Source organism: Phodopus roborovskii, unplaced genomic scaffold, assembly GCF_943737965.1.
Source record: "Phodopus roborovskii unplaced genomic scaffold, PHOROB, whole genome shotgun sequence".
Taxonomy (NCBI): Eukaryota; Metazoa; Chordata; class Mammalia; order Rodentia; family Cricetidae; genus Phodopus; species Phodopus roborovskii.
The window spans coordinates 1,845,533-1,869,008 of record NW_026126469.1 but is presented as its reverse complement, the minus strand read 5'-3'; the positions used below and the strand labels follow the sequence as shown (position 1 = coordinate 1,869,008).

The 23,476-nt window shown below is 37.5% G+C and overlaps 1 protein-coding gene across 8 annotated transcripts in view; it reads left to right on the top strand.

The window, feature by feature from the left end:
- The window catches only part of Dnm1l (dynamin 1 like), a 58,986-nt gene that overhangs the window by 10,971 nt on the left and 24,539 nt on the right, over positions 1-23,476 (top strand). For 4 of the 8 annotated variants that reach the window (XM_051190994.1, XM_051190992.1, XM_051190989.1 and 1 more), the window contains exons 2-7: positions 7,461-7,608; positions 10,991-11,029; positions 12,243-12,289; positions 12,648-12,719; positions 14,682-14,768; positions 16,483-16,645. In XM_051190994.1, coding sequence (XP_051046951.1) covers positions 7,461-7,608; positions 10,991-11,029; positions 12,243-12,289; positions 12,648-12,719; positions 14,682-14,768; positions 16,483-16,645 — 556 coding nt within the window. The remainder of the gene's footprint in view (positions 1-7,460; positions 7,609-10,990; positions 11,030-12,242; positions 12,290-12,647; positions 12,720-14,681; positions 14,769-16,482; positions 16,646-23,476) is intronic. The other 4 variants (XM_051190991.1, XM_051190990.1, XM_051190987.1 and 1 more) reach the window with 1 other exon arrangement.

Sequence of the window (23,476 nt, the reverse complement as noted above, 5' to 3'; positions counted from 1 at the left end):
AGAAAACAGGCACTCACAGTGGCAGGTTGTTGAAGAAGCTAATTTTATTTACATTTTCAAGTCTAGAAAAGAAAAGGACCAGAAAGTCACAGACATGTTTTGTTTGGTCTGTATGTGTTGACATACACATTAACAAGCAACGAATTATGTTTAAAAATTGGTGGATAGTTGACTGGATTTTTTTAAAAGAAACAACAGAACAAAAGAAGAAAACTCAAACCCTGTGGGTATAAAATGATGCCTTAATGGGCCTAGAGTACTTAGCTACTGCTCCCTTTGTTGCCTTTCATGTGCACTCATAACTATATATGTGTGTGTGTGTTTTTTTTAATAGTGTAACTAGGGTAATTAAATATTTTGTTTCTGCATCTGTATAAAAAAAGCACAAAAGATGAACACTTTGGTTATGATGAAGTTGTGTGTTTTGTTCCCTTAATATACTAATATTTTTTTTTTTCTTTTGGGGAGAATTAGGAGTGGTAGTCTCACTTTGGAATCCATACTAGTTTAGAAGATACAATCATTTTGCCTTGGCTGCCTGAGTCCTAAGATTACACCCATGTACCCTGTGTCTGGGTGCCGTTCTAAAAATTCAGTTGACAAAATGAGACCTAATAGCAGCCTTATAAAGAAAGGTACTCAAATGAAATGGTAATTGTTACCAGTTACTGCTGATTAAAATGACTGTACATTTTGAGGGAAATGAAGACATTTTGGGGGGATTTTTTAAATCCCCAAAATTTGTGCATTCTAGGTGAGTATCTCTGAGATACACTGCTTCTTTGTTTTGTTTTGTGACAGGGTTTCTTTGTTTACCCCTGGCTGTTGGCTGTCCTAGAACTCAGTCTATAGACCAGGCTGGCCTTGAACTCACAGAGATCCACCTGCCTCTGCCTCCCAAGTGCAGGGATTAAAGGCGAGTGCCACCACCATAAAGCTTGGTTGAACTCTGCTTTGCAAGAGACAAGCAGATATTCGCCTGAAACAGAGTACAAGGTGGTCCAACATTCAAAACAGCTGGACAAAGCAGCCTTACAGACTACAACCAGGATTTCTGCATCTTCTTAGGATCCCCCATGACAGCGCCCCTTACCAGCAGGAAGTAGTTTGGAAAGAACGACGCCCAAATTCCCGAATATTGTTTATAAATGTTTGTTTTCATTTAAATGTGGTTGGTTATAAATGGTTAATGATCACAACCAATATGTTTTCAAAGGTAAAAAAGGGGATTATGGTATAGATATGAATACTTTGCTTTGGAATGGATTTTCATTTATTGATACAATATAAGGTCAATTTTGTGATGTGTATATTCTCCTTTTGTTTAGGTATTGTGTTTATATAGTTCATTCAGAAATGTATTGTATAATGTAGTACAGATTATAGATAATTACCTATGATAGTCAAAGCTTAGAGTTAAGTTAGCTAGGTTTTCAAGATACACAGAGATGTATTTTAGATAGGCATTCTTCAAACCTTTCAAAGACCTACAGAATATGGCATTAAAAATGGTTTAGGGTTTTTCTTGACAGTGAGACATAAATGCTCCTGGAAGATGGACATTAAAGAAAGACGTTATGGAGTTTGCCTCCAATATGGCAAGACTAGCCATTTGGACAAGATACTGCTCTTGTCTGGACTGTTTGACTTTGTGCTGTATAAACTGGATATGCAGGACCCACAGAAAAGTGACTGCTGATTCAAGATGGACATTGCTACAGAGTTCCTGCTTCATGGAAGAGTCTGCCAGACAGTCTGCAGGACACAGAGAAAAGTGACTGACAAACTGCCAATATAAGAAGACAGTTTAAAGTTTCCTGCTTGGCTGAAGAGTCTGCCAGACACACTATGGCCTATGGGCTGAAGATGGAACATTACAAAAGAACTTCAGGTGACTGACAAAGCAAGATGTCTCTGTCATATCTAGAGTTTATATACTATCCTTCTGTGGTCTTTGAAGGAGTTGAAGACAGATAGTTATAGTTTTCCTTAGTCAGGATTAAAGATAAGTTATATATAGATGATGGAATAGTTTCTTAAATCTTGATAAATGTTAATGGACTAAATAGTGTTAACTGTGATTCTTATTTGATAACTGTTGTGTTATATATTTTGCTATGCTAAGGTTAAAACCCTTCTTTTTATTTTGGACAGAAAAGAGGAGATGATGGGAGATGTCATTCTGTATATGTTTCTCATACTGGTTAATAAATAAAGCACTATTGGCCAATAGGAAAGGAAGATAGGAGGGACTAGGAGACAAGGAGGAAATAAGAAGTAGTAAGGAGGAGTCAAGATGGAGAGTCTGGAGAGAGCTGGACACCAGCTGCCTCCCCGGTAAGAGAAGGCCATGTGAAAATACATAGATCAGCAGAAATGGGTTAATACTTAAGACAGAGCTAGCCCATAAGAAACAAGTAACCGGGCCAACAGAATTGTATCAAATACAGAGTCTCTGTGTGTTAATTGGGGCTGGCGCAGCCGCGGGACAATACCAGGCGGCTGGAGGAGGAAACGTACTTGTTACAGACGTATCCCTTGGGGGTGGGCACTCCACAGTCCATTCTACATTTTGTGGTTTTCTGTAATGGTCTTAGAATGTTGCAAAGAGAAGTTTCTTTGAGGGATGAGATTACCTGTGGGCACAAAGATAAATATTTTTAATTGATGTTACTAATTATGCTAATTGAGTAAAGTGGTAGTAATAGGTTCTCCTATAAGATCTTGGTAGCCCCAAGTAATTGGATAGGTCTTCAGTACTTCTTGTTGAGTGGTTCTTCAGTACAGTTAGCTTTTGGTAATTTCCAAGGTATGTGTGCCACTACCTCCCCCTGAGGGATATCTTACCAATGGTCATTGTGGTTCATAGCATCATAGTTGAGAAGGAATATTATATGCTTCCCTCCCTTGGAGACTTGCATAGCACCTTCCTATACTATGTCAGTTAGTCCTCTGGGAGGCAACCAAGGATAACAAAAATAGTTGATGTTGTTTTAGAAGTCTCTTGGACTCCTCTGACCTGCCACTCAGAAGAGGTTTCTCATGGCTGGTACTGGGCCATTTGTTAGGTAGTCTGTGGCTCTTGGGGTAGCACTGTCAACTCAAGTAGCATAATTTTATGTGTATATATGTATACTTTATGGATTTTATGTACATAAGAACTATAATTCTTTATGGCTTTTCTCTTCTCCTTCTGATATATACATATATATATATACATATATATGTATATATATATAGAGAGAGAGAGTGAGGTAACCCAAAACTAAGAAATAAAAATGCCACATGTTCTCTCTCTTCAGAGGCTAGCACCAAATCTTGAGATATGAGTAACATAGCCTGTAGTCACTACAGAAACCAAGAACGTAAAACAGGACCATTGCTGCAATAGGGAGGAGAATATCAGGGTACAAGTATTCTGATCATGGAAATGGGAAAAGGGGGATTCTCTGGGAAGGGGGTAAATACAGAAAATGGTGGGAAGAGGGTAAAATAACAATAAGAATGTCTGATAAAGCCATAAGCATTACAAGTCATCTGATAGGGGATTTGGGAAGGAGAGGTAAGTAAATGTAGAAGAAAGTAGGAGGATAGTAATACAAGTGATCTGATAGTGAAGATGGGAAAATAGGGGTGCCTTAGAGAATAGAAGGGAGGAAGGAGGTAAAACAATAATGTGGATGTCTGAAAAAGCCACAAGGAACCATGCTATTCACTATTTATCTATTTATCTAAGAATAAACAATTTTAAAACCCATAACAAGTCAGTGTATAACTATACATATATATTTTTAATGAACTTATTTGTGCTGATGGCACAGAGACTACCACCTAACAACCCTCCCATGCACACCTAATAACTCTAATACCAGATATAAGAAGTCCTCTTTTCAATTGTTGGCTAAGGCTTTCTGAGACTCTAAAAACATACAGGTATTGCTGTTGCCTTCAGTTACCCACCCCACCCCCAGAGCTGGAAGGTAAGTCCCTGTTGCTGAAGATACCCTGCACCTCAGTAGTAGGGCCCAAAACACCTGACCTGAAACTGACTTGAATATTCTCTCCTAGGGCATAGTTTTCATGGTACTAGAAGGCTCCAATGCAGTTTTTCAGAGGAGAGGAGCAACTAACAGTTCCACCCAGTTTTGATACCTATGAACCATATCAATGACCAGCATAACAAGATAACTTTGTAGTTTCAGTAGTGGCACATATGTCTTAGTGGTAACCAGTGATTCTGTAATTGAACTTAAGATCTACTCAACAAGTGGGATACCAGGCCTAGTACTGGGAACATATCAACCTAATCAGTGCTAGTTAAATAAAAGAGAATCTACAACCACTGATTCGCTAATCCAGCATAATCCCCAGCATCAACCAATAAACATTTGTTCTTATACCTATAGATAAGTGTAGTTTTCACCCATCAAGGAAAGTTGTTTTTGCAACAAATGGACACCTCTACAGAAAACCACAACCAACTACAGAGTTATGTAGCCCATTCCCAAAGAATACATGTACAAAACACTCCCATACTTAAGGCTCAGGGAATTAGATCGTTAAGAATTAGGATCTGGAACTTCTGTGAGAGTGTGTCTCTCAGTAACATCAGCAGCTATATCCATAAACTCTCACCAACATAACCACCCAAACATGAGAGTTGAACAAGGAAAGCATCAGTGAACATACTAAATTGGATAGGAAAACATCTCAACCCTACACAAAGAACTACAGGCTGGTTATTGAGTAAATCTGAAAGTGGAAATGGAAGCAGTGACCCTCCGCAGGGGAAAAACAGAACAGCCTTGAAAACAAACATATAAATAACATGAATTCAACTGGTTTTATTTATGTGTGTGTGTGTCTGTGTCTGTGTCTGTGTGTGTTGCAATGTATGTATATACATGAAATATATGTATGTATACACATAATATACATATATATGCATGCATGCAATAACAGTTGATAAAAGGAGAGTATATGGAAGGGTTTGGAGGGAGGAAAGGGAAGGCAGAAATGTGATTAAAATACATCTTAAACAACACAACTTCCTTCCTAAGTTGCTTTTGGTCATAGTGCTATTTGGTTTTTTGTTTGTTTGTTTGATTTGTTTTGTTTTGTTTTTCGAGACAGGGTTTCTCTGTGTAGCTCTGTAGACCAGGCTGTCCTGGAACTCATAGAGATGCCTCTGCCTCTCTGCCTCTGCGCTGGGATTAAAGGCATGAGCCACCACATCCCTGCAAATGCTGTCTGGTTTTATGTCAAGTTGACACAAGCTGGATTCACGTGGGAAGAAGGAACATCAGTTGAGAAAATGACCATCCCACCAGATTGGCCTATGGTGTTTTCTTGATTGATGATTGATGTGGGTACTGGTGATTCTGAGTTTTATATGAATGCAAGCTAAGCAAGCCAGAGGGAGCAGACCAGGAAGCAAGACTCTTCCATAGCTTCTGCTTTAGTTCCTGCATCTAAGTTCCTGCCTACTAGCTTTAAGATGAAATAAGCTCTTTCCAAGTTGATTTTGGTTGTGGTGGGTGTTTTATCACAGCAATAGAAACAAAGAACAAAAATTTAAATGGCCATGTATTGACTTTTAGTTTTATACAGAATACTGTTTTAATACCACAGAAGTTGTTTTATATTCTCTTAGGGTTTCTATTGCTATGAAAAACACAATGTCCAAAAACAACTGAGGGAAGCAAGGGTTTATTTAATCTTATAACATTTGGGTCACATTCCATCACTGAAAGAAGTCAGAGCAGGAAGGTAGAGCATGAAATTGAAGCAGAAACAATGGGAGAACCCTGCCTTCTGTAGCTCACTCAACATGCTTCTTTTTTTTTTTTTTTTTTTAATTTTTTTATTTACTTTCTTCTCATTTTACATACCAATCCCTGTTACCACTCTCCCCTCCTACTCCCCCCACCTCCCTCCCAACTCCATCCACTTCTCAGAGAGAGTAAGGCTTACCATGGGGAGTCAACAAAGTCTGGCACATCACTTTGAAGCAGGACTAAGGCCCTCCCTACTACATCTGGGCTGAGCAATATATCCCTTCAAAGAGAATGAGCTCCAAAAAGCCAATTCATGCACCAATGCCAGTGGTCTCCACAGACTGTCCAAGTCACACAACTGTCACCCACATTGAGAGGGCCCACTTCGGTCCCATGTAGGTTCCCCAGCTGTCAGTCCGGAGTCATTAGCTCCCACTAGCTCAGGTTTGCTGTCTCTAATGGGTATCCCCAAAATGGTCTTGACCTCAACTGCACTCTGGGAGCTCAGTCCAGTGCTTAGCTGTAGATCTCTGCATCTGCCTCTGTCAGTTACTGGATGAAGGGTCTGTGATGATAATTGAGGTAGTCATCAATCTGATTATAGGGGAAGGAAGTTCAGTTACTCTGTCCTTAGTTGGGATTATCTTTGTGGATTCCTGAAAATTTCCTTAGAGCCAGGTTTTTTTTACTGGCCCCATAATGATTCCCTCAATCAAGATGTCTCTTTCGTAAAAAAACAATGACATCATGAAATTTGGAGGTTAATGAATGGAACTAGAAAAAACCATCCTGAGTGAGGTAACCCAGGCTCAGAAAGACAAATACAGTATGTACTCATAAGTGAGTTCATCACCCAAGAAAAGCTAGGTAACAAGGAAAACCCTAAGACAGACATGCATGGATCCCCTTGGGAAAGGGAAATAGACAAGATGTCCTGAAAAAGTTGGGAGCCTTGTGGGGAGTGGGGAGAACACGAGGGAACTGGCTGGTGGAGATGGGGAAAGGACAGAGAGGGAGAACAAGGAAAAAGATACATATCAACATACTTTCTTATTCAACCCAGGACTGCCTGCCTATGGGTAGCAATGTTCCCAGTGAGCTTTACCCTCCCCATCAATAAGGAAGCAAGCAATGGCCTCCAGCCTCACCTACAGGCAATCAGACAGAAGTCTTTTCTCCTATAAGGCTCCTCTTCCCAAATAATTATGGCTTATGGCAAGGTGACAGAAACTGGAGAATTTGATTCCTGTTTGACACATTTTAAAATATAGTTAGTAATGTCCCTTTGTTTTGTTCTGTTTTTTAGAGATAAGATTTTTTTGTGTAGTTTTTGCTGTCCTGGAACTCACTCTATAGACCATTCTGGCCTCAAACTCACAGAGATCCATCAGCCTCTGCCTCCCAAGTGCTGGGACTAAAGGCGTGCGCCACCACCACCTGGCAGTAAAGACCCATTTAAAGTGAAATAACTGTATTATTGGTGCTGTAGAATATAGACTTTAAGATTTGGTTAAGAGAGTGTCAAAAAGTAGAACAACCTCTGGAGTAGGCGCTGTTTTATGTATTTTAAGTGTGGGCTTCTATTTTCCCTGACTTTGAATTGTTTAGCCGCTGTGTGTTGATTTGTTATTGTAGTCTGTTTAGAGCAGTCAGTCAGTTTGCTCTCATGTGTTCTGTTTTCAGAGCAGTGGGAAGAGTTCAGTACTGGAAAGCCTTGTGGGGAGGGACCTTCTTCCCAGAGGGACTGGTGTGGTCACCCGAAGACCTCTTATTCTGCAGCTGGTCCACGTTTCTCCAGAAGATAAAAGAAAGACAACTGGAGAGGAAAATGGTAAATTTCAAAACTGGAGTAAGAATTATTTTAAAATGTTATTCCTTTTTCATCTATTCTTAAGATAGAAATTTCAAAGTGAAAAGTTGATTAGTGAATTGGTAAATAGAAGCTATAGCAAAATGAGAAATCCTGTGGAGTGGTATTAATCTTTAATATAAAACAATTTTTATTGATTGGAAATGCTGGATAAAGTTGTTGGGAATTTTGAATAATTCAGTTTAGTAAACTGTCATTAAATAGAAATTACTTACTTAAAGTAAAAAAAAAAAAAATCCTATTTATTTGCCCTTTTCTGGGCTTATCATGTGCTCACTAATTTTGATTCTAAGAGAAGGGCTATTGCTTTTGAAGATTTCTTGGTTTGTGAGACAGGGTAGTCCAAATTGGCTTCAGAATTAACCATATATCTAAGAATGACCTCAGACCTGTGGTCTTCCCGCAGCTCTTCCTGAGTACCTAGATTACAAACATGTGCTGCCATGTCCAGCTATACGAAAAGATTAAACTTTTAAAGTGTTTCTAATTTTTATTCTTATAGCAAGGTTCACCTCTACAACATATAGTTTTTGTACTCTAAAAGGCCCTCCCCTTTGTCATGTTCTGTTTATAGTGCCTAAACTGAGGAGTTTTTTTGGTTGGTTGGTTGGTTGGTTGGTTGGTTGGTTGGTTTTGGAGACAGGGTTTCTCTGTGCAGCCCTGGCTGTCTTGGAACTCACTCTGTAGACCAGGCTGGCCTCAAACTCCCAAGTACTGGCATGAAAGGCATGTGCCGCCACCACCTGATTTTTTTTTTTTTTTTTAAATACAATATATGAATAGTAAGACCAAGCCAGGCAGTGGTGGTACACACCTTTAATGCAGCAGAGTTCCAGGCGAGCTCCAAAGCTACAGAGAAATGCTGTCTTGAAAAACAAAACAAAGCAATAAGACCAGAGTATGAGTATATTCATTATATATATGTGTGTGTATATGCATGTATATATACATATGGATCTTTTAAATTATTTTAAGAATATTCTCTATTAAAAAATTTTAGATTGCTTATCATACGTATATACATCCTATTTATTAGTCATATTAGTGAGATTTGAAATGTCTGAGATCCTGTTCAGTTCAAGCTCTGACTTAAACTTGTTTTCTAGCATTTTGTAGACTTACTCTGCCTTTCAGATACACTGTGTAGAGATTTGTTCTCAGTGTATTTCATTGTTTATCTTCTGCCCTGAGGTGGGGTGGTAGTATTACATCTGCTTTTCTCCCCTTCACTTATCATAGAAGATATTGGTGGTGATGGTGCTAATTTTATTTTAAAGTAGAGGGAGAAACCTGTCATGAGCATCTACTCTGACTTTAAAACAGGCACTTCAAAATAACTGAAGAAAGTTAATGAGCTTGTAGATCTTAGTAAGTATATTTTGTAATTGACTTTCAGCTAAATAGGAAACTTTTAATTGCTAAATATCTTCTTGATATACTAGTAATTATTTTATATTTTAATGTTTATTACTAAAGGTCTTTTTGTTTTATTTATTTTATTTGGAGGCATAGTCTTGCCACATAGCCCTTACTGGCTTATAATTTACTGACTTATCGTTTGTGGTGATTCTTTTATCTCTGCCTCCCAGTTTCTGCATGACAATGCCCATTATTATTTAAAGTTTGAACCTTGAATTTAATCACTCTTGACAAACCTGTGGCTTAGTTTCAATTATCTAGATTAAAATTTTTAGAATTTCATCCTCACTAATTCTATCAAACGCATTACCTAATACCAAGACTTTCAGAAAGTATATAGTTTTAGATCATCTCTCCAACACCCCAGCACTCCCCCCCCCCCCCACCAATCCCCTGCCATTTTGAAAAGGGCAGTTTCTCTATCAGAGACTATTTGCAGGTGTGATCTTTCCTTAAATAAAGTTTTGCTTGTTAAAAAAGGGAGTCAACATGTCAGATCCTTGGTATCACCTTGCTCATATGCCCAGCATGTTTTGTTGATGTGGGGGCTGGCCAGTAAAACTGCACATTTTTATCTGCATATATATTACTCCTGAGCTTAGTCCCTGTTACATATGTGCATTTCCTTACATGTAAAGAAAAATACATACTGCGTTCTAACTTACTTTAAATGATAGATACTTTTGAGTACAAATAAATTCTTTGGCTTCCTTTTTTAAAGTTCTTCTTAACCATTTATTTCTATTTATGTGTCAATATGTGGTGTGCGTGTGCTATTACAAGCGTGCTCCAGTCAAAGGACAACTTGGGGGAGTTGGTTATTTCCTTCTACCATGTGGGTCCTGGGGATTGAACTCAGGAAATTAGGTTTAGCAGAAGGGGCCTTTACCTCTTGAGCCACCTCGTTGGCTATCCTAACCTTCTTATCAAAACCACTTTCTCTTTTTGAATAAGCAGTTTAGGCTTGCCAAATCATTCTGACCTTGTAGAAATTAAGAGCTAACAAAAGCAGATTAACACACAGTTTGGATTTAAAAACATGAACAATGAGAGAAAATAGTTTTGAAGAAAGTATCACACACACACACACACACAAAAAAAAGCCATCAAAAAGTTAAAAACAAACCCAAAACTTTTTGTATGTGGCTCTTTTTATGTTTTTTTTAATCTTCTTTTGTTTATTTGCTTTTTATTAGTTGAAGCCCATGAAGGGTACAGCCTCACAGATTCTATAGGAAGATTGCTTCAGAATTATCAAGATTACTCTTGCTTTGTTCAGGTTGCCTCCAGGAGTCAGTGTTGGGTTTTGCTTTAGACATGTAAACACATCTCTTGCATAAAAAATATAGTTTCATATTGGGCATAAAAGCTCCTTGAGGTCTTATACATAAGAGAGCCCCCATTATGGATAATGTGTTAAGGTGAAGCAAAGAGTAATTTTAACCTGAGGCCTATGAAAGCTGGCTAAAATACTTTGTATTTAATGAATATAATTAACAGGAAGTACAAGAATTGTGACAGTAGATTCCTGTTGGATTGAGTTCATGAATTTAAAGACTTAAATGGTTTGTGGTGTTTTGCTAAATGCAAAGAAAATACTCTTACAAATGGTCCTTTATAGCAAATAGGCTAATTGAATTTACTTACTAATTCTGAGGATTTCAAAGGATATACTTATCATGGGCTCTTTTAAATCATACATTTTATCTTTTCCCACAGTAGGCTTTCAAAAATAGCTTAGGCAAACTGTTGAGAGTAAAATAACTTTAATACAACAGTAGTAACATAACTAATAAGTTTTGAATAATTAGATGCTTATGTGCATTTGAAATGTAATCATGTTGCTACACATGATGTTTTTTTAAGTTTGAAGTTTTAGGGATAAGCACTAAAATTACTTTGTGCTATTTCTCTTTAACTACAGACCCTGCTACATGGAAAAACTCAAGACACCTTTCTAAAGGTTTCCTTTATCCATTTGTTTTTAGCCCTTCTTTTCTAGAATGCCTGCATGTGTGCTTCTGTACCATTACAGGCTGTGCGCCTCAGTTCTTCCGTTTTTATTTGCCTATCCACATTGACTGCAGGTTTTAGAGGTTCTTGTTAGTGTTTTGGCATTGCATTAACATGTAAGCTTTTGGGGGGGTGAATTTACTTTAATATTTACGAAAACATAATTGTGAAGACAGTGAAACTTTTATATGGCCAATTAAGTTAAAGATAGCCTGTGGTATGTGATACTGCCTCTGAGTTCTGTCACCTCCCTTAGTCTGGTCCTTCAGAGATCCACCTTGGAAGAAGGTCCTAAGCTTCAGGTAGGATCTGATTTTATGGACCATTATTTCAACAAAGAACAATAGACCTTTTACTAAATAAATGTTTATGAGAATATCTTATTTTTATTTCAGGTGACTGTTATTCATTAAATACTGTAAATCATTAAGATATCTTAAGGTTCTGAATTTGGTGAAAGCAGAATAGCTGTGCTTGGGTAAGATGTCAAGAGGAGCAGAGCATGACTAGAAACTAGCAAGACATCAGGTCCTTACAGTATATGTGTTTCAATTTTTACTCATTTCATTCATTTCTGTTTTACAATCCCTTGAGAAAACATAGACTTAACCTTGGGAGAAATCACCTTGGCAGTGTGTGCTACAAGCAGCTAGTACCATGACTGAGAGCTTAGTGTGTTGCCAACAGAAAAGCAATTAAAAGTCCTATGATTTTTTAATGAGAAAATTAGCTATTTCATTTGTATATTGCATGCATATTTAAACTTTAATGTATGTACACATTTGTTATATATGATTTCTTTTTGCACTATTAATGGGATTCTAAATTTTTCTTCCTATACTTGAAAATTTTTCATTGGATAAACTGTTTTCATACATAATATGTTTAAAGAAATTATCAGTTATCATAATCACAAACAAATAAGAAATGTACAACTTATGTAAGAACTAGATTTCAAATGCTTGGAGGACTTGCAGGCAACTCAGTCCTGCCAGTGTAGTCTGTCCATGCTTTGAAACATGAATGGTATTTAAGCAGTCTTAAAATTGGGACACTTGTTAATTTGTAGTCAGTAAAAAGCAGTTCACTGTGTTATTTTCTTTTAATTCCTAACTGTAAAACCCAGTTTCCTGTCTCTAAGAAATGAGTTTTTCTTTCTCTAGGAGTTGAAGCAGAAGAATGGGGTAAATTTCTTCACACCAAAAACAAGGTAATCACTCAAGAATATAAAGAAACAACGTAAAAAATAGCATTTTGTAAGTATGGTAGGGAATATGGTTTCTTACAGGCAATGATTTTTTTGTTTCCTATAAAATAAAACTTGTCTTAGTAACATTTCTCGCATCAGTGGTTTAATGTGATTTGATCCATTCTAATTTGAAGATTTTTAAGTGTTTTAAGGTCAGGCAACTTTGAAACAAATCTTAGAAAAATGTATGTATACGTAAGAAATTGTAAACTAGTCGTCTGCATTCTTTAAATGTATCATTTTTTTAAATGTGGCCTCCACCCCTTAAGAACTCTAATCTTATTTAGAATATGGTTCTTTTTGTTTCAACAATTTTTAGCTTTACACAGATTTTGATGAAATTCGGCAAGAAATTGAAAATGAAACTGAAAGAATTTCAGGAAATAATAAGGTAGGTACCGCTTAAAACCTGGAAGACTTAGACCAAAGTAAATATATTGCCGAGCATTTTCTATATATAATATGTAAGCTCATGGCAAAGTCATATTCTCCCCCTTCTCAGTACTGATGGTGTATGTGGGACCTAGCACATGCTAGGTTTTTTGTGTTTTGGTTTGTTTGGTTTTTTTTTTGTTTTTGTTTTTGTTTTTGAAACAGTGTCTCACTAAATTACCCAGGCTAGTCTAGAACTTGGGATCCACCAGTTTTACCTTCCCTAGTAACTGGGAATTATAGTCATGTATGTTGACAGACTTGGTTTATAAATTCATGATCTTAATCCTTTTTTTTTCTTTCTTTTAAACGGAGTACTATACTAAGATAAAAACTTAGATGAATAATTATCTCTTGTATAAGTTGTGGTGATTTTTATCAGAATTCCCAGGATTGGGGAGGTGGAGGCAGAAGGATGTGTTCAAGGCCAGCTGGAGCAAATAGTTTCATAAACACCAAGGGGTAGGGTATGTGGCAGTGATAGACTGTTTGGTGGGGAGTCTTAGGTTAGATCTCCAGCAGCACACACTGTCCTGGGTTTCTTTTCTATTGCTATGATGACTACCCCAACAAAGGCAACTTAAGGGAGATTTATTTAGCTCAGTTCCCAGTTACAGTCCATCATGACACAGAAGTCACAGCAGCAAAAGCTTTAGAACCAGCTGGTCACATTATATTCAGAGTCAGAAGAGAACATTGAGTGCATGAATACATACTAATTTTTAATTATCTTTTTCCACTTACATAGCCACCATACCACTCAAAATTCAGATGTGTCTTTTCAATCCAAGAGTGATAAAGACAGTCTCCTTCAGGCATGCCCTTTGCCCAGGTGACTCTAGTTTCTCCAGGTTGACAGTTAACACAGCTACCAGACACAAACCTACATTTGCATATTCATGCATACACATACACACCTTAAAACTTTTAGACATACAAAATATTTATATTTTGTGATCTTAACTGCATAGTACTTGATTATAATAAAATATTTACTTTCTAAGAATGAAAGAATTTAAATCAGGTAGTCTAAGATACTTTTAATGTTGAAATATTCTCATTTAAATCCTTTTGTGACCTTTATTGTAGTTGCTTTTGTTTATATTGCTATTCTGTGTTATCTGAGAGAACTTTAAATCTCACAAGTGATCCTGAGCAGTGGTAATATTCAGTATATATTTGTTGCCAGGTCCTCTGATGCAGAAGTTATTTCCTGACAGGAAGATGTTTTTGCAGCTGTTTGTTTGTTTTTGTGCCTGTTGAAAAGTATTTGCCTCTTTTCAGTAACTGTTTTGCTCACTTTCAAACTTTGATCCGGTACTTTGGAGGTACTACTCTTGCCACCACACTTCCTAAATTCCCCATACCAGGGTGAACCTGTATTATGACAGGAATATAAGTAGATGGGACTGGATTATGTCAAGGATAGCTTTTTGTCTCAGAGGTCTGAAAATGAAGTACATTGCCTGAGCAAACTCATTCCATGTGTACACTTTTGCCACTTGATGCTCAAATACCTAAGACCAAATTCACGGGCATAGTTTCTTATCTATTAGTCACTCAGCTCAGCAACATCATTTTGGGTAAATGAAAATACATTGTTCTTTTGTTAAGTATGTAATCTGCTAAGCTCTTTTTAAAAAATGGCATATGCAAATAGAAAAGAAAGTGAAATCATACAGGGAGAAGAAATTTTATATAATATAGTAAAGGGTTGGGTAGGATTATAATCCGTATTTACATGATTGGCTGCCTTCTCATTCATGCTTCATTAAGCTTCCATTACGGAACATTGTCAGGAACCATAGTTTAATACGTATTTTAAGGCATCTAAAGTCTGTGTACTTGAGTGTAGTTTACTCTAGCATTCCATTCATTGAAATTCAATATTGATTGTAATATATTTGAAACCTGTTTTTAGGGAGTAAGCCCTGAGCCAATCCATCTTAAGGTTTTCTCACCCAACGTTGTCAATCTGACACTTGTGGATTTACCAGGAATGACCAAGGTAAGGAGTATCTAGTGCTCGTGTTTTTATTTAAAGAAGTGTGTTTTGTTTTCTTTTTAACATTAACCTAATATGAGAATAATGATTTGATTTTGCAGTTACTGTTATTATCAGAACATTAGAGTTTAGCCCTCCTTTCTTCTTAAAATGCCTTCTTTACTTTGGCTCCCACATTATCATAGTCTAGAATTTTATCAATAATCTCACTGGCCACTCCTTTTCATTGTCTTCTGATGGTCTCTTCTTATCTCACCAAAGTCTATAAATACCCCCCCTTGTTTTTTGTTTTTTTTGTTTTGACCTCTTGTCCTCTTTAGGTACACAAAACACAACTAATTAGATTTATAGTATTATCAGATCTTATAGCTCTAAGTGCATAAGTTTGAATATGCTGACATTCAAATTATTTCCAGATACATGTCCAGCTACCCACTTGGCATCCACATTAAAGCATTACAGCTTTGCTGTGTATCTTCTGTACTTAATAATTGGTGATTCCACTGTACCTATTGATCAGCCAAAACCTTACAGACATCTTTGATATTTCTTTACCTTTTCTTATTTCCCTTTCAACAAATCTCTGGGCTGTCCTTATTTTATAATACATTCAGAATTCTATCCCCTCTACGCATATCCATGGTAGAGGTAGCCATTGTTATTTCTCTTGGATTAGTATAAATTACAGGATATATGATAGGTCTCACCAGTTTACTTTTATGTACATTGGTGTTTTGCCTGTATGTATATCTGTATGAGGGTGTTAGAGACCCTGGAGACAGATGCGAACTGCCATGTAGATGCTGGGAATTGAACTTGGGTCCTCTGGAAGAGCACTGAACCATCTGTCCAGCCCCATTTTTTTACTTTTAAGTAACCACGGTATTCTATTAAAGTAAAAATTAGATTGTGTCATTTCTTTGCTTAAAATCTCTTCAGTGACTTCCTAGTTCTTTCTACTAAGAATACAAGCTTAAATTCTTAGAAATATCTACTCCTGTATTATTCTCTCACTTTGTTAGTTTGTTTCTTTATTTGTCCATCTCAGGGTGGCCTTTAACTGCCTATGTAACTAAGGATGATCTTGAACTCCTTATCCTCCTGTTTTCCCAGATCCTGGGGTTACAGGCCACCACACTCGGTTTGTGTATTATTCTTCTCTAGTTTTTTGTTTGTTTGTTGTTTTGTTTTGTTTTGTTTTCTAGGCTCCTGCCTTTATTATTCACTCAGTATGGAATGTTCTTTCCCCTGATAGCTAATTCTGCTACTTTTTGCTTTTAATTTCTGCTTAGTCACCTAAACTTCATTATCTAATTCAGGTAGACCCTAGTGATACTGTTTTAAAATATCATTTAAAGCAAGAATTTAAAAGCATCATCCCCCAGCCTCTGTTCTGCTCTCTGTGTTCTTGATTGCCCTGTCTGCCATGTGCAGTTATGTCTGTTTATTTGCCTCTTATTACTAAGACAGACGCTCTAAGAAGACAGGAACTTGAGTCTCCTAATTTTGTTGCTGTGTGTGCACAGCAATAGTGAAGTTTTGATATTTGGCAGAGTTACATTTTGGGGCTTTGCAGATTACCAGATTTATAAATACCTCTATAGCACATTGTTAATTTATCTTAGCTGTTTAAGTACAGAAACACTTGTGTTCTGTTAATTAAATTTGTGAAGAAAGCTGAGTTGATTTTGATTATTGCTCACCTTGTTTGAGTTAGGTACCTGTAGGTGATCAGCCAAAGGATATTGAGCTTCAAATCAGAGAGCTTATTCTTCGGTTCATCAGTAATCCCAATTCCATTATCCTCGCTGTCACTGCTGCAAATACAGATATGGCAACATCAGAGGCACTCAAGATTTCCAGGGAGGTAGATCCAGATGGTAAGTTCAGATGTTTTATTTGATGAATGTTTGACTTGCCATGGTAAATCTTTCCTCAAGAAAGGAATATTATTGCAAGGAATATCTCCAGTTGTAAAGATCTTAAAATGCTTTCCTCATAATTTTAAGCAGCAATTAGGATGGAAAACAGTTATTTGATTGCTGTAAAGAGAGGCAGAAATACTTCCCATAAGGTCTATGTTTGCGGTAGCTACATCAACTTACTTTGTAAAATGTATCTTTATTTGTGTAAATGAAATTTTGGTTTTTGAATAAACAACATTTAAGAATAAATAACTCGGGGCTAGGGAGATGGCTCAGTGGTTAAGAGCACGGGCTGCTCTTCCAGAGGTCCTGAGTTCAATTCCCAGCAATCACATGGTGGCTCACACCCATCTGCAATGAGATCTGGCGCCCTCTTCTGGCTTGCAGGCATACATGCAGGCAGAACACTGTACATAATAAATCTTTTTAAGAAAAAGAATAAATAACTCATAATTGTATAAACTGTTATGATACTTTCTACAGGTTAAAAAGCACTCTCAGTCTAGAGGGGAATCTTTGAAGGTGTCTCCTTTTTAAGGCACCTTTACCCAGATTGTGACTTGGTGAAACTTAGGATATCAGGGACTTCTCTCAGTGTGTAAATTACTAGCTTGTTAATGAGTGCATAATCGACCCATAAGGAAACTAGTTTTACACCTACATACTTGAAGACTTACATCTGTGTTACAGCTTTTTTTCCTGCTTTGATAAATAATGTCAAATAAAAATTTAACAAGCATTAATTAAAATTTCCATAATTAGTCAGGTATGGTGGTACACACCTGTAATCCTAGTACTTGGGAGGTAAGAGTAGGAAAGGGTCATTTTCAGCTATAGTTTGGGGCTGGCCTGATCTACATGAGAACCTGTCCCTAAATAAATGAATAAATACATAAATAAAATAATCAAGTAATAAGGTAGACATAAATTTGATCTAGTGATTTTTTTTTTTTTTTTGAAAGAATGTCTCACTATGTAGCCCTGGCAGACCTAGAGCTTGTTATGTTGATGATCTAAATTGACAATACACTAATTACAAGGTAATAATTTTATCCAATATTAATATCTATTATCAAAATTAGCATATATTACTATCAGATATATTTATAGTATCAAAATTTAGAATTGGGGCTGGAGAGATGGCTCAGTTGGAAAAGCGTTTGCAGTAGAGGAATGAAGACCCAAGTTTCAATCCCTAGAAGCCTGGCACAGTGGAACAGCGTAGTAACCCAGTACTGGGGCAAAGGGAGGAGGGCAGAGCCCTGAAGCTTACTGTTTAGCCAGTTTAGCCAGTCATCGAGTCCCAACTTCAGCGAGAGACCCTGTGTCCAAAAATAGGATAGAAAGCAATTGAGGAAGACATCCCATATATGGACTCCACATAAATACGCACATGCATATGTGCACACATAAAAGCAAGTAGGTGCAATTTAGAAGCGACTTAATAGGGATAACACAATTTGAGAAGACTATAAGTGGGGATCTTGTAGGTTTGGAACAAAAGAAAAAATGGGTTTGTTTGGTTTTTGGTTTTCAAGATTTATTTATGCACACCAGAAGAAGGCACCAGATCTCATTATAGATGGTTGTGAGCCACCATGTGATTGCTGGGAATTGAACTCAGGACCCCTGGAAGAGCAGCTGGTGCTCTTTACATCTGAGCTATCTCTCCAGCCCCAAGAAAAAAATGTTTATAACTGAAAAATACCTATTTAAAGTTGTATCTGCAGAGCAGCTGGAAGTGTTACATATATTGATGTAGAATGCTCCATTTACTTAGGAAAAGGAGAACAGCTTGCTTTTTTTTTTTTTTTTTTTTTTTTTTTTTTTGGTAGTTTGGCTCTCCTGGAACCTAGTGCTAGGATTAAAGCCACTGCCCTGCTATGGAGAACAACTTTGAGTTAGTAATCCCATGTAAAGTATTCACATGAAAATCTCTGAAGCCTGGCATGCTAGCTCATTGTAGCACCAGCATCCAGGAGGCTAGGGTTAACCTGGACCGGTGTCCATTTAGACCCTATTTCAGAAATCTGGGGCTTAGCAGGTGATGGTTAGCAGGCGTCGGCTATCAGGCAGTGGTTAGCAGGTAATGGTTTAGTAAGTGATGGTTTAGCCTGTGAAGGCTCTTGCTGCCAGATCTAATGATCTGAGTTGGAGGCCTCAGCTCCCATGTGGTGAAAGGAGAAACAAACTCCTGAAAGTTGTCCCTCACCTCTGTACTTGTGATTGTATTTACATGCCCCTTCCATTCCTCCCAACCCCAATGAATAGATGATTTAAAAAACCCCTTTATATACAAACATCTATGTTGAGTTTATTTATACTTCCTCAAGCTAGGAAAAAATTTCTCAAGTCAGAAATAAATAGCCAGATTAGTACACCCATGTGATAAGCAGCACGTTGCACAGTAAGGTGCTAATGTCTGCTCCAGTGTGGACAGTACTTGCACGCATCATGGTGAGGGAAGGCATACAGAAGAGGACTGAAAGGCAGAGTTGCTGTTTAGAAAAGTGCATTGTGGGTAGTGGAACTGTTATTACTGAGGTGACATGTACTTGTCAAAAACAATATAATCAGAGTGGGATGTGCTTCACTAATACCGTGATTGCTGACACATCCAAGGCCCTAGGTGTCTTCCCCAGCACTGCAAAAAATAGTGAATACTCAGAGAAATTAAAAATGCTTCAAGGTGTCAACCTAAGAACTAATAAGAAATTACTTATGGAGGGATTGGATAGAGGTCAGTGGGAGGATGGAAGGGAGAGAGAATTGGGATTGATATATAAAATAAGATTATTTCTAATTTAATTTTTTTTTTTCAAAAAGGGGGGGAAAAGAAATTATTTACAGAGTTGGAGAGTTGACTCAGTGGAGAGCACTTGCTAACCTTTTAGAGGACCAGAGTTTGGTTCCTAGCACCCACATCAGTCAGTTCACCACTGCTTATTACTCTCTAGCTCCAGAGGATCCAACACCCTCGATGGCCTCCATTGCATGCACATGCATAGACACCCACATACACATAATTGTAAAAAGTTTTTTTGTATAATTTTTTTAATTTAAATTTGAAACAAGCTTGTTTTACATGTCAATGCCAGTTCCTACACCCTCCCATCCTCCCCTGTTCCCCCACCAACTGCCATCTTCTCCTTTCTGGTCCCCAGGGAGGATGAGGCCTTCCATGGAAAATCTTCAAAGTATGTCATATCATTTGGAGCAGGGCCTAGGCCCTCTCTCATGTATCTAGGCTGAGGGAGTATTCCTCTGTGTGGAATGGGCTCCTAAAGTCCATTCATATACTAGAGATAAATATTGATCCACTCTGCTCTAAGCACACTAGACCCGCCTATCCATGCTGGACCACCCTGACTCCCCGCCTGTCTGATCTTTGACACCCATGGCCAGGACCCTGCCTGAGGAGACACCTAGAGAGTTTGGACCACCCAGAGCTACAGACATTGAAATCCTGACCCACCTAAGCCCACCGAGGGAGTATCGGAGAGGGAGAGAGAGAGAGAGACCCCACCTGTACCCACTTTAAGAAGTGATGGAAAGACAGCAATACAAGAAAACACCTAACAATAGAAAGACAAGCATGACACCAACAGAATCTAGGGATTCTATACCAACTAGATTTGACCACACCAAAGCAGATGACACAGAAGAGAAGGACTTAAAAAATATCATAATAAAAATGAGGCCCTCAAAGACGATATGAGAAAATCCCTTAAAGAAATGAAAGAAACACATCCCCCATGGAGGGATACTCCCTTAACCTAGAGACAGGAGAGAACTCCTAGTCCCTACCTTCAAAAGACTTGACAGATTTAGATGACCCCACTTGGATGGCATCACCCTACATGTGGAGTGGAGGGGGGATCTGGGAGGGTGGTCGGGGTACATGTAACGGGGGAAAAGAGGGAAAGACAAAGGGAGAAGGAACTGGAATCGAAATGTAAAATAAAAATTAACAAAAAAGAAAAAAAGGAAATGGAAGAAAAAACAAAAAAATGGAAGAAATGAACAAATCTCTTAAGTAAGGAAAGCCAAGAAAAAAACAATTAAACAGGTGAAAGAAACAGTTCAGGACTTGAAAACTGAAATAGAGACAATAAAGAAAACACAAACTGAAGGAATGCTGGAAATAGAAAAACTGGGCAAACAATTGGGACCTACAGACGCAAGCATAACCAATAGAGTACAAGAGATGGAAGAGAGACTCTCAGGCACTGAAAATAAACTAGAAGAACTAGATTCATCGACCAAAGAAAATCTTAAATCCAACAAATCCTTAACACAAAACATCCAGGAAATGTGGGACACTGTGAAAAGGCCAAACCTGAGAATAATAGGCATAGAACAAGGCGAAGAAGCCCAGCTCAAAGGTGCAGAAAACATACTAAAAAAAAAATCATTGAGGAAAACTTCTCGTATGAAGAAGGACATGGCCATGAAAATACAAGCATACTGAACATCAAATAGACTGGACCAAAGAAAAAAAGACCCCTCGACACATAGTAATCAAAACACCTAACATACAGAATAGAGAAAGAATATTAAGAGCAGCGGGAAAAAAGGGCCAGGTAATATATAAAGGCAGACCTATCAAAATTAAACCTGACTTCTCCATGGAAACTCTCAAGGCCAGAAGGTCCTGGATAGATGTTCTACAAGTAATAAGAGTCCATGGATGCCAGCCCAAACTAATATACCCAGCAAAACTCTCAATTACTATAGACCGAGAAAACAAGATATTTAATGACAAAGCCAGATTTTCTCAATATGTATCTACAAATCCAGCCCTACAGAAAGTTCTGGAAGGAAAACTCTAACCCAAGGAAGTTAACTACACTCACAAAGATGTAGGCAACAGATAATCCCACTACACCAGAATCCAAGGGTAAAGCAGGGCAAATATATTCACAATACCAATGCCAACAACAAATCTAAAACAAACAGCAGTAACAATCAATTGTCCTTACTATCCCACAATATTAATGGTCTTAACTCACTTATAAAAAGACATAGGCTAACTGAATGGATACGAAGACAGAATCCATCCTTCTGTTGCATACAAGAAATACATCTAAGCTTCAAAGACAGACATTACCTCAGGGTAAAGGGTTGGGAAAAGATTTTCCAATCAGATGGACCCAAGAAATAAGCAGGTGTAGCGATTCTAATTATCTAACAAGTTAGACTTCAAACCAAAATCAATCTAAACAGATGAAGACAATCATTTCGTATTCATCACAGAAGAAATCCATTAGCACAAAGTCTCAATTCTGAACAAATACAAAGGTACCCACATTCATAAAAGAAACACTAGTAAACTCAAAGCTCACATAAAACCTCACACACTCATACTGGGAGATTTCAACACCCCACTCACCAATATACAGGACCACCAGAGAGAAACTTAACAAAGAAACAAAAGAACTAACATAAGTTATGTCTCAATTGGGTTTAACAGACAACTATAGAACATTCCATCCAAACAGAAAAGAATGTATCTTCTTCTGTGCTCCACATGGAACCTTCTCTAAAATAGACCACATACTCGGCAACATAACAAACCTCAACAGATACAAAACATTTGGAATAGTCCCCTGTATCTTTCCAGGCCCCCATACTTTAAAGTAAGAATTCAACATAACAACAACACAAATTGCAGAAACCCTACAAACTCATGGAAACTGAACAATGAGCAGTTGCACCATACCTGGGTCAAAGAAGAAATAAAGAAATTAAGGACTTCCTAGAATTCATCAAGAATGAGAACACAACATACCCAAACCTATGGGACACCTTGAAAGCAGTGCTACGAGGGAAGTTCATTGCTCTAAGTGCCCATATGAAGAAAACGGAGGATAGTCACATTAAAGAATTAACAGCACAACTGAAAACCTTAGAATATAAAGAAGCAAACCCACCATGGAGGAGTAGACACCAGGAAATAATTTGAGACACCAGGAAATCAATAAAGTAGAAACCAGGAAAACAATACAAAAAAAAAAAAAATGCAACAAAGAGTTGGTTTTTTGAGGAAATCAACAAGATAGACAAATCTTTATCCAAACTAATGAAAAAGCAGAGAGAGAACATGCGAATTAACAAAATCAGAAACGAAAAGAGGGATGTAACAACAGACACTGAGGAAATCCAGACAATTTTCAGGTCAAACTTTGAAAACCTGTACTCCACAAAATTTGAAAATTCAAAGAAAATGGATAAATTTCTGGATTACTATCACTTACCAAAATTAAATCAAGAACAGGTAAGCAACTAAATAGACCTATAACCCCTAATGAAATAGAGGTAGTCATCAAAAGCCTCCCAACCAAAAAAAGTGCAGGGCCAGATGGCTTCAGTACAGAATTCTACCAAAAATTCAAGGAAGACCTAATACCAATATTCCTCAAATTTTTCCACACAATAAAAGCAGAAGGTTCATTACAAAATTCTTTTGTCGAGGCCACAATTACCTTGGTACCCAAGCCACACAAAGACACAACTGAGAAAGAACTACAGACCAATATCCCTCATGAACATTGATGCAAAATACTCAATAAAATACTGGCGAGTTGAATCCAAGAACACATCAGAGAAATCATCCAACATGACCAACTAGGCTTCGTCCCTGGGTTGCAGGGATGGTTCATCATAAGAAAATCTATCAATGTGACCCACCATATAAACAAACTGAAAAAGAAAAACTGTATGATCATCTCATTAGATGCTGAAAAGGCCTTTGACAAAATTCAACACCCTTTCATGATAAAGGTC